Consider the following 12,105-nt stretch of genomic DNA (forward strand, 5'->3'; position numbering starts at 1 on the left):
GGGGCTGGTACATCAGATATAGGGTCTATAAGAGATGCATGCTCCCTTGGAAAAAAGCAGCTAACGGCCCTGGATACCCCAGGTCATCTCTGATGGCCTCAGCAGTTGAATTCGACTCCAAGGTCTCCATCAGCTGCTTGTAGCTGAGGCTTGAAGTGCTCAATTTAGCCGCTCCTACACAGGCAACAATTGCCACTGGAGATACCTCCAGGCGTGTGACACATCTGCAGAGATAAAACATGACACAGAGGAGACCTGGAGTGACACAAATGACACCATATCTTCTACCCCTCCTGCCACCACGGTCATCATCGGTCCTCCAAATCCCAGCCCTCAAGTTCTTGTTCATCCAGAGTTCACCCATTTCTCTATGGTTAGGGGCAAAGGGACAATATTGCTATAATGTACATCAAAAAGGTGCTTTATTAATGCAACAGCTTCAGTGTCCCACCAAGCTTTAAATGGTGAAGGACATTCTCTCCCTGTTGTCTCAGTCAAGGAGTGCCATTTCTGCTACCCCTCCTAGCCCCAGCCATCACATTCAGCTCGCTCCCACAGCCACACCATCCATCCAACCTCCCGAGGGCTGCTTGGGCAGTGTCTTCTCCAAGCTTTGCAGAAAGCAAAGGACAGAGTTATGACCTCACTTTCAATCAGCTCTCAGCAAAATACCTGGAAAGCCTGCAGTCAGCTGCAGGGCTGGGGAAAGGGCAGACCTAGCACACACTGTGGTGACGGAAGCCCTGCACACACCTGCACAAACACTGCAGGCAGTCCCACAGCACACAGCACCCTGGTGATAAACCTGTGACAAGAAGGGACTGCAGTGGGCCACCCTGACACCCTGGAGACAGAGAAATGTGGATTCAGCAAGAGGATTCAGGGGCTGTGCTGGCACTTTGTGGGCATCTATTCCTAGGAAAACGTATTGCTGCTTTTAAGCAGTGTCTCCGTCCTCTGAGCTCCTAACTACTGTGAAAATGTGAAGGTGATCTGGGTAGTAAATGCAAAGAGGCCAGAGCCCCTCCAGTGCCCATCTCCAGAGCTGAAATGGGAGGAAACTGGAAAGCCTTGGGGTAAGGGAGAGGCCAGCCTGACCAGGAGGCCCATGACCCTCCTTACAGTGCATCCGCAAAAGTGCAAATCCAAAACAGAGTTTGCTGGAAAGTCTTTGCATTGAATATCTGCAGGACATGGGCTTTGAAGTGGTGAAATCCAGACCTGAGTGATATACTAGCAGTGAGGACTCTGAGTTAGCTACACCAGCTCCTGAGACTGTTAACCCCCCCCCCAAAAAAACCCTCCCCATCCACAAGGTCGCCAGGCTCATGCCAAAAGCCCAGAGGCAAGCAGAGATTCAGCCAGATGCCACAGCGGGCTCAAAGAAGCAACGAGGCAAAGACATCGTTAAATAACTGTCCTGTAATTAGTGTGCAGAGTGCGGAGGAGCACACCTCCCCTCCCGCCCCCAGTGCTACAGGAACCATACAAAAGGGGGATGGGGTAGGACCAGGATCACCGGGAGTCCGAGGGTTGGCACCTCCAGGCCCACAGCGTGCAGGAAGGTGCCCGTGACACCGGGCCCCTCCAAGGCGGCTCAGATTGGAGGCCGGTGCTTGCCTTCGCAAGGAAAGGTCCACGCACCACCCTCTGCCCAGCAGCAGGAGCAGCCATCAGTCAAAGAGAACAAATCCAGACTTCGGTGGCAGCAGCAGCTCAGGTGGCTCTCGACCTGGTGCTGTCGTCAGACGCGCTGGGCACGCACAGCACGGGAACGAGGAGGATCCACACTGGTTTTGTGTGCTTACCCCTTCCTCGTCCAGGTCCCACAAGCAGCTAGGAACAGCTTACAGCACGGGTTGTCCCTTGACAAGGCTCCCAAAGCGGATCACAGCATTTGAACCCCCCTCTTCTGCTCCCTACCTGCCTCACCAGCACCCTGGGGCAGAAAAGAGGGTTAGTGTTTCCAATCCATGGCGGGCTCCTTCCTCCAGATGGGCTGGGAGAGGTAAGACAGTGGCTCCCAAAAGACACTCCACCACCAGCACAAATTGGGCAGCACCTTCTCCTCCTTGCTCCGGCTCTCCCAGTGTCACCCTTCCACTCCCACCCCTTCCCCTGTGCCTTGAGGCCAAATTTTAAGTGAGAACACTGGATCTGCAGCCAGCACAACCCCGCCTCTGCTCCCTGCCCGGGGGGAGAACCAGGCTGCTGAACAGAGGCAGCCTGCGTGGTGCTGTACCAGCAAAGCGCCCGCGTGGCCCCTGCACAGCAGGGCGAAGGGCACTGCTTTCATCATTAACCTGATCAGTAGCAGCAGCGTGAAATATGGACGGAACACTAAACATTCATTAGAAGGAAAGGGAGGTGCCTGCACACTGCTGTTCCCCACCATAATTTTCACTGTTATACACCTCCCAAAAGATGGATGGGGCTCCTGCTGCAGGGCTCAGTCACAGGCAGCAGCGTTCCCTTGCTTTGAGGGGCTCCCCAGGAACACTCAGCCTACACCTTGCACTCCAGGAAGGCAGCAGCGTGGCCCCAGAGCACCAGGCAGACGTGCTGACGGAGCCTGTTGGAGGGCCAGGCTGAGCTATGCTTACTGGGGTGACTAAATTAAGTCCTCTTTGCAGCACTGGGGGAGAAGAGGCATCCCTTAGCATCAGCCCAACAAAGGGCGTGCCACAGCCTGGCTGATGCTGCTCTTCAGAGCTCTGGACACTGGCTCTCAGCCGCACCGCAGCCTTGGCCAGCCCAGATCATCTCTGGAAGCCACCATGGCCTCCCAGCAGGACTCAAAGTTGCCCAACGGGGGTGTGCCACAAGCTACAGCTCGCTGCCACCGGCCAGCCTGCGGCCAGCAGCGCTCATGGACGGCATGCCACCTCCCTGCGGGCAGCACTGGCTGGGAGACAGGATCCTAAACCTCAGAGCTCAGTTAGGACCCCTGTGGGATCACCTCTCTGGGAGGAGTACGGGGAGAACGGCACACGTCAGGGTTTGGCAGAGAAAAGCCATGCAGCTGAAGCCCTGCTGGGTTCGGGCTCGGGAGAAGAGCTGCAGCAGCACCCACTTTTTGGGCTCCTCTCCAGGGACGCTGCAGCAGTCCCCTGCACACCTATGGGAACACGTGCTGCGGCGGGCCGGCCTGGGGCTCGTCTGTTGCTGCAGGCATGCTTGCAGCACACTCGCTTATGGCTGTGGGCTTCTTGGCCTCAAAACGCTCGCGCTGCGCACGCCGCCCTGGGGCTCAGCCGTCGCGGTGCACGCGCTGGTGCTGCAGCAGGTTGGACGGGTGAGCGAAGCCTTTGTCGCAGACGCTGCACTTGTAGGGGGTCTCGCCCGTGTGCACCTTCTCGTGCACAGCCAGGTAGGCCAGGTCCTTGAAGAACTTGTGGCAGAAGCTGCATTTGTAGGGCCGCTCTTGGCTGTGCACGCGGTGGTGCTGCAGCAGCAAGGAGGGCCGGGCGAAGGCTTTACCGCACGCCTCGCATTTGTAGGGCCGCTCCCCGGTGTGCGCCCGCTCGTGGATCACCAGGTAGGACGACTGCTTGAAGGCCTTCCCACAGGTTTTGCAGACAAAGGGGCGCTCGCCCGTGTGCACGCGTTCGTGGGAGGAGAGGGCGTTGGACTGCTTGAAGCCCTTGCCGCAGAGCGGGCAGACGAAGGGGCGGTCGCCCGTGTGCACGCGCTCGTGCACCTTGAGGCTGTGCCCGTAGGTGAACTTCTTGCCGCAGACGCCGCAGACGTGGGGCTTGTCGTCGCAGTGCTGCCGCTGGTGCAGGAGGAGGGCGTTGGAGGTGGGGAAGTCCTTCCCGCAGTCGGCGCACTTGAAGGGCTTCTCGGTGCAGTGGGTGAGCGTGTGGCGCTGCAGCTCATAGGGCGTCTTGAAGCTCTTGTCGCAGCAGGCGCAGTGGAAGGGCCGCTCGCCCGTGTGGATGCGCCGGTGCTCCTGGAGGTTGGAGGAGCGCTTGAAGCGCTTGCCGCAGAGCTCGCAGCGGAAGGGCCGCTCCTCCGTGTGCACCAGCCGGTGGCTCTTGAAGTCCGAGTGGCGCTTGAAGGAGGCCTCGCAGAGGTCGCAGCGGAAGGGGCGCTCCTCGTTGTGCACCACCTCGTGGCTGAAGAGCTCCCAGGCCCGCTTGAAGGCCTTCTCGCACACGCCGCACTGGAAGGGCTTCTCGTCCACGATCACCTCGCGGATCTCGAACTCGGCCCCGCTGCTGGCCACGCTCGCGCCCCGCTTCAGGTGGGGCGGCAGCACCACCGCCGCCTCCTCCAGTTCGCCCGCCGCGCCGCCCAGCACGAGTTTGGCGGTGGAGTAGATGCCGTGCTCGTCAATCAGCTGCACAAAGTCCGGCTTGGGACGGGCATCCCCGGGAAGAGGCGGCTCAGGGGAGCAGGACCGGGAACCTTTTCCCTCCTCCTCTTCTTCGCTGCTCTGGGGCACGAGGGGGGCCTCCTCCAGCCCGTTCTCCAAATGGCTTTTCTTCCGTCGGAAGTCGCCAGCCTGTCCCCAGATCAAGCGCAGCCTCTTTCCCCGGGAGGGCCCTGGCTCTTCGGCTCTCTCCCCAGGTCCTGGAGATGCCGGGGCCGGGCTCGATTTGGGCTTCAGGTAGAGCCGGTGCTTCCTCCGGAACGGCCTGCGCGGCTGCAGCTCCCCCGGTGCCTTGGGCTCGGGGCATGGGGCACCCCCCTCACCCTCTCCTGCCTTCTGGCTGGGGCTGTCCACGTCCTGAGGGGCGAGGGAACCACGTCCTTGCCAGCAGCGTCCTGAACGGCGAGGAGAAACCTGCCTGTGCCTCTCCGGGGAGTCTCCCACCAGCTGTGCCCGGGGGGCGTCCTTCTCTGGAGTCTCCTCCTGCTCCTCACCTTCAGGCCCATCTTCGGAAACGCAGACACGCCGCAGGGAAAAGGGGGGCTCGCAGGCTGGAGAACCTGGCTGCTCTTCCATGGCTCCAGGCACCGGCTGCCAAGCCAGACAGGACCCTCTGCAAAAATCAGGAAGGGGAGAAGATGAGAGAGGCAACTCATCACTGGGCAGGACTATACAAGAGGCGTGAAGACAAAAACACAGGCTGAACAGCATGCGGGGAGGTGTGCCACATGAGCAGGGACTGCAGAGCTTGCGAAACCTGCGGTCAGCAATTCCTCTTTACCTTAGGGAAATCGAGTTGGCTGGGTGGCGCTGGAGGAACAACACGGATCAATACTTCTTCGAAATCTTTTTACTGATTAACCTGTGATTAGCAACTGAACCAAACTGCTGGTGGTTATCCACTTGCACAGCTGACTGCCCACTCACCCACAGCTACTCGGCTGGAGCAGTGGTTGAGAAGCCAGCCTCAGCCCTCTACCCAGCAGCTGGGGGTCGTACCAGCTCGCCAGGAGCTCCCAGGCAAGGGTTTGGGAAGCTCTGTGCAGCCCTGAAGCCTGTCTGCCACGAGTTTATCAGCTCCCGTGGATTCACCAGCACACCTTGTTTCCTGTTTGGGCAGTTTCCTGCCTTCTTAGCACGAACACCTCCTTTTTCTGGCCACTGTTTCTCTGGGCTCCATTCAAACCCATGGGTACTCCCCAAGCTTGTTCACAGAATTCACACAGAACTGGCCTCGTAACACTGGTGTGTGGCCTGTACGGAGAGAGACGGTGTCCCTGGCTGGGGCAGAGCAACCTTCAGCCTCCACAACAGCCAACAAGCTAGCCTTCAGCCTTGAAGTTGTTGCCCCAAAGGCCCTGTGGGGAGGAAAGCCTGGGGACAGCAGTCGCAGGCATGCTGGCCAGCTCTGCCCTGCACCGTAGAGGCACCAGGATCTGCCTCACACACCTCCTGAGACGGATCTGCAATTCAAACCACGCATAGATCAGCTTGGACCTGACTGATAACAAGGGAGGAAAACAAGGCTGAAGGGTGATTTATCTCCTGGTACAGTGCAATCCTGAAACGCCACATCAAATCATGCTTAAAAGTACCTGACGCCCAGCAAGAGTGATCAGCTGAGACGAGGAGCTGCTCCTCACAGCCAATTTCAAACACCCAGCTTCACCTCTGAACTCCAAGGCAGGTGGCAGCAGTGTGCAGGTCCTCAGGAGCAACGCTTGGGCTTTTTAAGAGCATCTGAGCTCCACATCATGCAGAGGAGAGCATCTCTGCTGACCTAACACCAATGTTGAACAGCAACTGCTGCAAAACTAAACATGAAACCATCCCACAGGTCCCTTCCACTTCAGAATGGGCTCTACAGGCTTGAACAGAGAAGTAGCTACCAGGGAGTAACAAGCAGAAGAGGAGCTGAAGATGGGGAAGACAGACGCTGAGAAGGCACTTGGTTAAAGTTTCCCCAGGCCTGATTAAGTTGCAGACAGCTGGTGCTGCTGAACCTGCAAGAACTGATACACTCCAGACACAAAGACTCTGCTGAATCTGTCCCAAGGCCACCAGCGCGCACTGGAACCAGCACCAGGTTGTGAAACTCAGGCCACATCCCCGAGGGACGAGCCCCTGTGCCCCTAACACTGCTGGGGACGGGGCTTCAGCCAGGCAACTGCAAGGGAAGGCAAAGGGCTGAGACATTAGCAGGCAGAGAATGCACCATGTGAGGTTAAATGCTATTAATAACAGCACGATTCCATAAATAGCAAGAGCTTAATGAATAAAAGGTGCTCCAAGATCCATTGCTTATTATCTGTGCCTCCCGCCCCCACTCAATCTCAAGTTACAAAAAAAAAAAAAAGTCACAACAAAACTGAGTGGGTTTCAATGCAAGATTTGGTTTCATTGCCATAGAGAAAATATGATCAGTCCGAAGCTTTGTTAGTCCCTCACTCACAGCTGCAAACAAGGGTGGGCCTCAGAAGGGCATCTCGTGCTAGTTTATGAAGGTAGCAAGCTGAAAACAAGGGAAAAGAAGGTAGTTGTTAAATAGATCACACACAGCAAAGGGTGAAAGGGATGGGAATTTGAATGAATCAGAAGGTTAGAACCAAAGAAAGCCAGTGAAGGATGAAACCAGCAGAAATCTGTACCCAAGTGACCACTTTTCATCTCCTGCTGAGATGGGTACGTACCAGTTGCTTCCCTCACCACGCAGGCAGTCCATCCCTTAATTTGTCATGCACAAATAAGGCTGGAAGCAAGGATAAGGGCTCAGGACTGCCCTGCTCACCTTCTGGGATGGATCTGGACCTCCCTTTCAAGCCCATAACTCCTGGTCTTGTATTGAGGCTTCAGAGCTCTCACACAAGACTTTGGGTTGAGTCCTCAGGGTGACCAGAAATCCCCCGAGCAGACTCTGAGCCCCGTAACCAACACCTACACTTACCTCTAGGTATTTAAAAAACAACAAAAAAAAAAAAAAAAAGGAATTGCTTGCTTGTGGAGGAAGAGATGGTGCAGAGTCCAGGCTGACCCAACACCATAAATTCACGTAAGACAACAAACCACTGCTGCTGTGCCTCAGATTTTCGTGCCCAGCACAGATGGGATGCAAAGCACAGAGTCCTAACGGGGAAAGGAACTCAGCAAGACACTGACTTACCCCGTGCTGCGAGGGATCCTCCTCCAGCAGTCGGTTTAAACCACGCGGTGTTGGAGAGGGCTGCTCTTGGTGGCACATGCGCATGGTCACAGCAGGAAACCTAGGGGGCCACACCAGGCAAGAGGTCACACATGGGTGTTTTGTGCGCAGAGACAGCTGAATTTGCCAGTTTTATTGCCTGCCCCGAGCCCTGCCATCCCAGAGCCCACAGGGGTGTGGGGAAAGGACCGTGGGGCTGCACCAGGGCTCAGCCTGGCAGCATGGGAATGACTGCTGTGAAAATGATGGTTTGTGACCAAGAGATTTCCACAGCCTTGGCCCAGAACTGGGGGAGAGTTAAGGAGACCACTCGTAATGCAGGAAGGGATGAAAATACCTGCTGGCCTCGAGAGCTGAAGAGACAGGAAGGGGTGAAACAGAAAGGGCAAGGTGAAAAACAGGCGTCTGCTTAAAGAGAGCTTCTGAGTGCCAAGGTGGAGAAGATCTGGGGGTTAAAAGTGACTACAAGCATCAAAACGCTGTGGGAGAGGCAGTCCCAGTGCAGGCAGTGCTGACACCAAGCAAAGTCCTGGGGAAAAGCACTTGGGAGAAGATGGTGCAAAGCAGTTGAGAGCTGGAGAAGGAGCAGAGGGAGTCCTGGGACTGGTCAGGGGAACGTGTCCTACCCACGGCTATCTAACATCATTGAGCTGGTGCTGAGAAGGAAGAGCTAACTGCAGGCTGTAAAGATAATCAAAGATAAAACTCAGAGAACGGATATGTGTCAGAGAGGAAAAAGAACAGCTTAAACTGAAGGATGGTGCTGGCATCAGAGCGAAGAGGCACAGTGCAGAGATGGGTGAGAATTAGGATGAATTAGCTGCAGCTCGGTAGGAATGGCTGAGAAAAAAAAATATTCCTTTCCCCCCCCCTCCCCAAGGCAGCTGGAGCATTTCAGTGCTCTGGCTGGAACCAAGATGCGCTGCCAGCCCCACGGCACCACCTCAGGGAATGGGCAGGGTTAATTGAAGCAGAGAGGCGAGCTTGGCAGCCCCTGTGGGGGTCTTTCCTCAGGACCTCCCCCTCCCCAGTGGGCAGTCAGCTCGAAGTGAGCCCCGTCAGCTCGCTGCCTGCCCCCCTGCATTACAACCAGACCCTCCCTGTAGCCATCCCCTGCCCCCAGTACCAACACAGCCCTGCAGGATGCTTTGGCATGGAAAGAACCTTAAAAGCCATTTAATTTCATCCCCCTGCCCTGGGCTGGGACCCCTCCCACCAGCCCAGGCTGCCCAGAGCCCCATCCAGCCTGGCCTTGAACATTCCTATGAACAAGGCAGCCACAATTCCCTGGGCAGCCTCCTCCAGCGCCCCGCCACCCCCTGCGATGGTTTTTTTCCTTAAACCTAACCCAAATCTAATTTTTTTAACCCATTCCCCTTGCCCTATCCCCACACCCCTAACACCCAAGCCCCCTCAGGCACGGCCAGGCCGCTCCCAGCTCTCCCCGGACCCTCTCCGGCCTCAACGCCCCCAGCTCCGGCGGAGCGGGGCCGCGGCCCCCTGCCCACCACCGTGGGCACCCCCGGTACCCCCCAATCCCCCCGGTACCCCCCAGGCCCCCCCCCCGGGCCTCACCTCGGGGCCGCCCCCGCCGGGCCCCGCCGCCGCCCCTCACATCCGGCCGGTGCCGCCTCCTCCGCCGCCGCTTCCGGCCGCGCGCCGCGCCGCGGGGAACGTCACTTCCGGCGGCGGCAACGGCGGCGGGAACGGAGAGGGAGGGGGGGAGAGAGGCTGGGAGGGGGGAGCATGCGCAGAGCGCGCGGCAGAGAGGGGAGAGGCAGCGCATGCGCAGAGCGTGGGGGGGGGCGGGAGGAGAGGCGCATGCGCAGTTAGCGCCGCGCGCTGCGTGTGGCGGGGGGGGGGGGGGGCGCATAACGCCACAGGGTAATGGAGGGTGGGGGGGGACTTCAGGATCACCCAGTCCAGCCCCTGATCTAACACCAACCAGTCCTACACTAAAACACAGCACTAAGCACTACACCTTAACGTCTTCTAAAGACCTCCAGGGGTGGTGGCTGCACCCCCTCCCTGGGCAGCCCGTCCCACTGCCTCACAACCCCTTCGTTAAACAAGTTCTTCCTAATATCCAACCTAAACCTCAAATTTAGCCCGTTCCCCCTCGTCCTGTCACCAGTGAGAGAATAAACCAGCCCCCACCTTGCTGCAGCCTCCCTCAAGGTATCTATTAACGCCACAGATAGAAGAATGGGGGGTTGCTTAATCGCATTAATGCTTTTTAAATAAAACAATCATAATTATTAAAGCCCAGAACAGAAAAATATCATTAAAATAGATATTGCTGAGTGTCTTTGCTTACTACTGTGTAGATTAACCGAAACAAGGGGTCTCAGGGGCCCCTCACAGAGGACGTTTCCTGGCAAAAATGGGGAACCCGTCTCAAAAAACAGCTGAGACCGATCCTATGGTTTGGTCAAGAGCCAAGGAGCAGCCGAGTCTGCACAAAGGCAGGGGGTCAGCCAGGGGTGATGAAGAGGAGTTATTGGCCTTCATCCCCACGACTCCCCCCCACCCAAATAAAACAACTAGCAGAAGGCATCGCGCAGGCGCAGACGGGAGGGGTTTATGGAAATGACTTCTTGGAGCTAATTTTAATACAAAGCGGGGATAGGTTATGAATATGTATAGGCTTATTGGGAAACTTCACGCATATGTAACTCTTTGCAGCATAATAACCAAAGCAAGTCACTGCGTTAGGGTGCGTGTGCCTTTGGGAGCTATCCCACATGCGCCTGGTGCCGAAATAAACCACATACCTACTTTATAACTCATTTGCTTTGAGTTGTAGAGTTCTTCCATGAATCACTGTCACCAGGCACGTTGGAGAATAGACCGACCCCCACCTCACTACAGCCTCCTTTAAGGTACCTGTAGAGAGTGATAAGGTCGCCCCTGAGCCTCCTCTTCTCCAGGATGAACAAGCCCAGCTCCCTCAGCCGCTCCTCGTAGGACTTTTTCTCCAGGACCCTCACCAGCTTCGTCGCCCTTCTCTGGACCCGCTCAAGCACCTCGATGTCCTTCTTGTAGCGAGGGGCCCAAAACTGAACACAGTACTCGAGGTGCGGCCTCACCAGAGCCGAGTACAGGGGGACGATCACTTCCCTAGCCCTGCTGGTCACACTGTTTCTGATACAAGCCAGGATGCCGTTGGCCTTCTTGGCCACCTGAGTACGCTGCTGGCTCATATTCAGCTGACTATCGACCAATACTCCCAGGCATGCGCCGTCAGACATGTGGGGGGGCAGTGGGGACATGCATGAGCGTGGGACATGTGTGTGGGGGATATTGTGTGTGGGATATGTGTTTGTGGGTAATGCATGTGTGTGGCAATGATGTGCAGGAGGACACATGTGGAACATGTGTGTGCGGGACATGTTGTGGGGTGTGTGGGTCACACATGTGTGTGGGACATATGTGGGACATATTTGGGACATGTATGTGTGGGACACATGTGGGATATGTTTGTGGGGCACACGTGTGTGGGATATGTTTGTGGGGCACACGTGTGTGGGATATGTTTGTGGGACATGTGCATGTGGGACACATGTGGGACATGCGTGGGGGGGACACGAGTGTGTGGAACATGCATGTGTGGGACGTGTGTGTGGGATGTGTGAGTGTGGGACACTCATCTGTGGGACATGTGTGTGTAGGACATGTATGTAGGGGATGTGTGTGGGACACATGTGGGGGACACGTGTGTGTGGGATGCGTCTGGGAAATGGGGACACGCATGTGTGGGACACGTGTGTGTCAGATACGTATGTGTGGGTAACACGTGTGTGGCAGGGATGTTCAGGAGGATGCATGTGGGACGTGTTGGATGTGCATGTGTGGGACACATGTGCATGGCAGGGATCTACAGGAGGATCTGTGTGTGTTGGACATGGGTGTGGGGGGGACACGTGTGTGTGGGGGACACGCATGTGCATGTCAGGGATGTGCAGGACCACACACGTATGTTAAATACATGTGTGTTGTAGAGACATGCCTGGAGCACATGTATGTGTATGGAACGTGTGTGTGCAAGGCACGGACGTGTTTGGAGCACATGTTTGTGTGCCTCTGCAATTCCTGGTGCTCGGGGATTTCCAGGCAAGCCCATGTTCATTCCATGCGGAAGCTCTGTGAGTTGTTTTAACCCCCAGCGAGGCACTTTGCCCTCCCGTCATGGTCTCAAAAGCCACCATAACACACGGAAGACAGAGTAATAAAATACAGCAATGAGTGACTGCAGGGAGTGCGTGCCAGCTGCCCGGCAGCCAGCCTTGAAACCACAACAAATCGCCCCAAATTCCTGCAACCCGCCCCTGCTGCAGCCCCAGCAGCAGCTCCCGGAGCAGCTGGGTGTTTAGTTTGTCGGCTGTGACTCACTGTAAGAAAAGCTGGTTTCAGATGTCACCAGGACAGAATTAACAGGAAAAAATATATATTGAAAAAAAATGTATTTTCCCATTCCTCCCCCGCCTCCCCTCCTTTTTCTGAAGGTTGTGCCAAGCAAGATGGGTGTGTT

The 12,105-nt window shown here is 56.5% G+C and overlaps 1 protein-coding gene across 3 annotated transcripts; it reads right to left on the bottom strand.

Annotated features, from left to right (window-relative positions):
• Positions 1-1,404: 1,404 nt before the first annotated feature.
• On the bottom strand, positions 1,405-10,483 carry LOC101804334 (uncharacterized). Of its 3 annotated transcripts, none has more exons than XM_072032143.1 (3): positions 10,461-10,483; positions 7,536-7,635; positions 1,405-4,988 (listed from the first exon to the last, which is right to left on the bottom strand). In XM_072032143.1, exon 3 carries the CDS (start codon positions 4,949-4,951, stop codon positions 3,251-3,253), a length of 1,701 nt encoding a protein of 566 aa, XP_071888244.1. In that variant the 5' UTR covers positions 4,952-4,988; positions 7,536-7,635; positions 10,461-10,483; the 3' UTR covers positions 1,405-3,250. The 3 variants fall into 3 exon arrangements, with proteins under 3 accessions (XP_071888244.1, XP_027326255.3, XP_027326256.3); XM_027470454.3 differs by lacking the exon at positions 10,461-10,483 and adding an exon at positions 9,150-9,305; XM_027470455.3 differs by lacking the exons at positions 7,536-7,635; positions 10,461-10,483 and adding an exon at positions 9,150-9,297.
• Positions 10,484-12,105: the final 1,622 nt, after the last annotated feature.

Source organism: Anas platyrhynchos, chromosome 36 (genome assembly GCF_047663525.1).
Source record: "Anas platyrhynchos isolate ZD024472 breed Pekin duck chromosome 36, IASCAAS_PekinDuck_T2T, whole genome shotgun sequence".
NCBI lineage: Eukaryota > Metazoa > Chordata > Aves > Anseriformes > Anatidae > Anas > Anas platyrhynchos.

Coding starts and splice junctions, on each gene's coding strand:
- LOC101804334 (XM_072032143.1), bottom strand. CDS start 4,951: ATGGAAGAGCAGCCAGGTTCTCCAGCCTGCGAGCCCCCCTTTTCCCTG.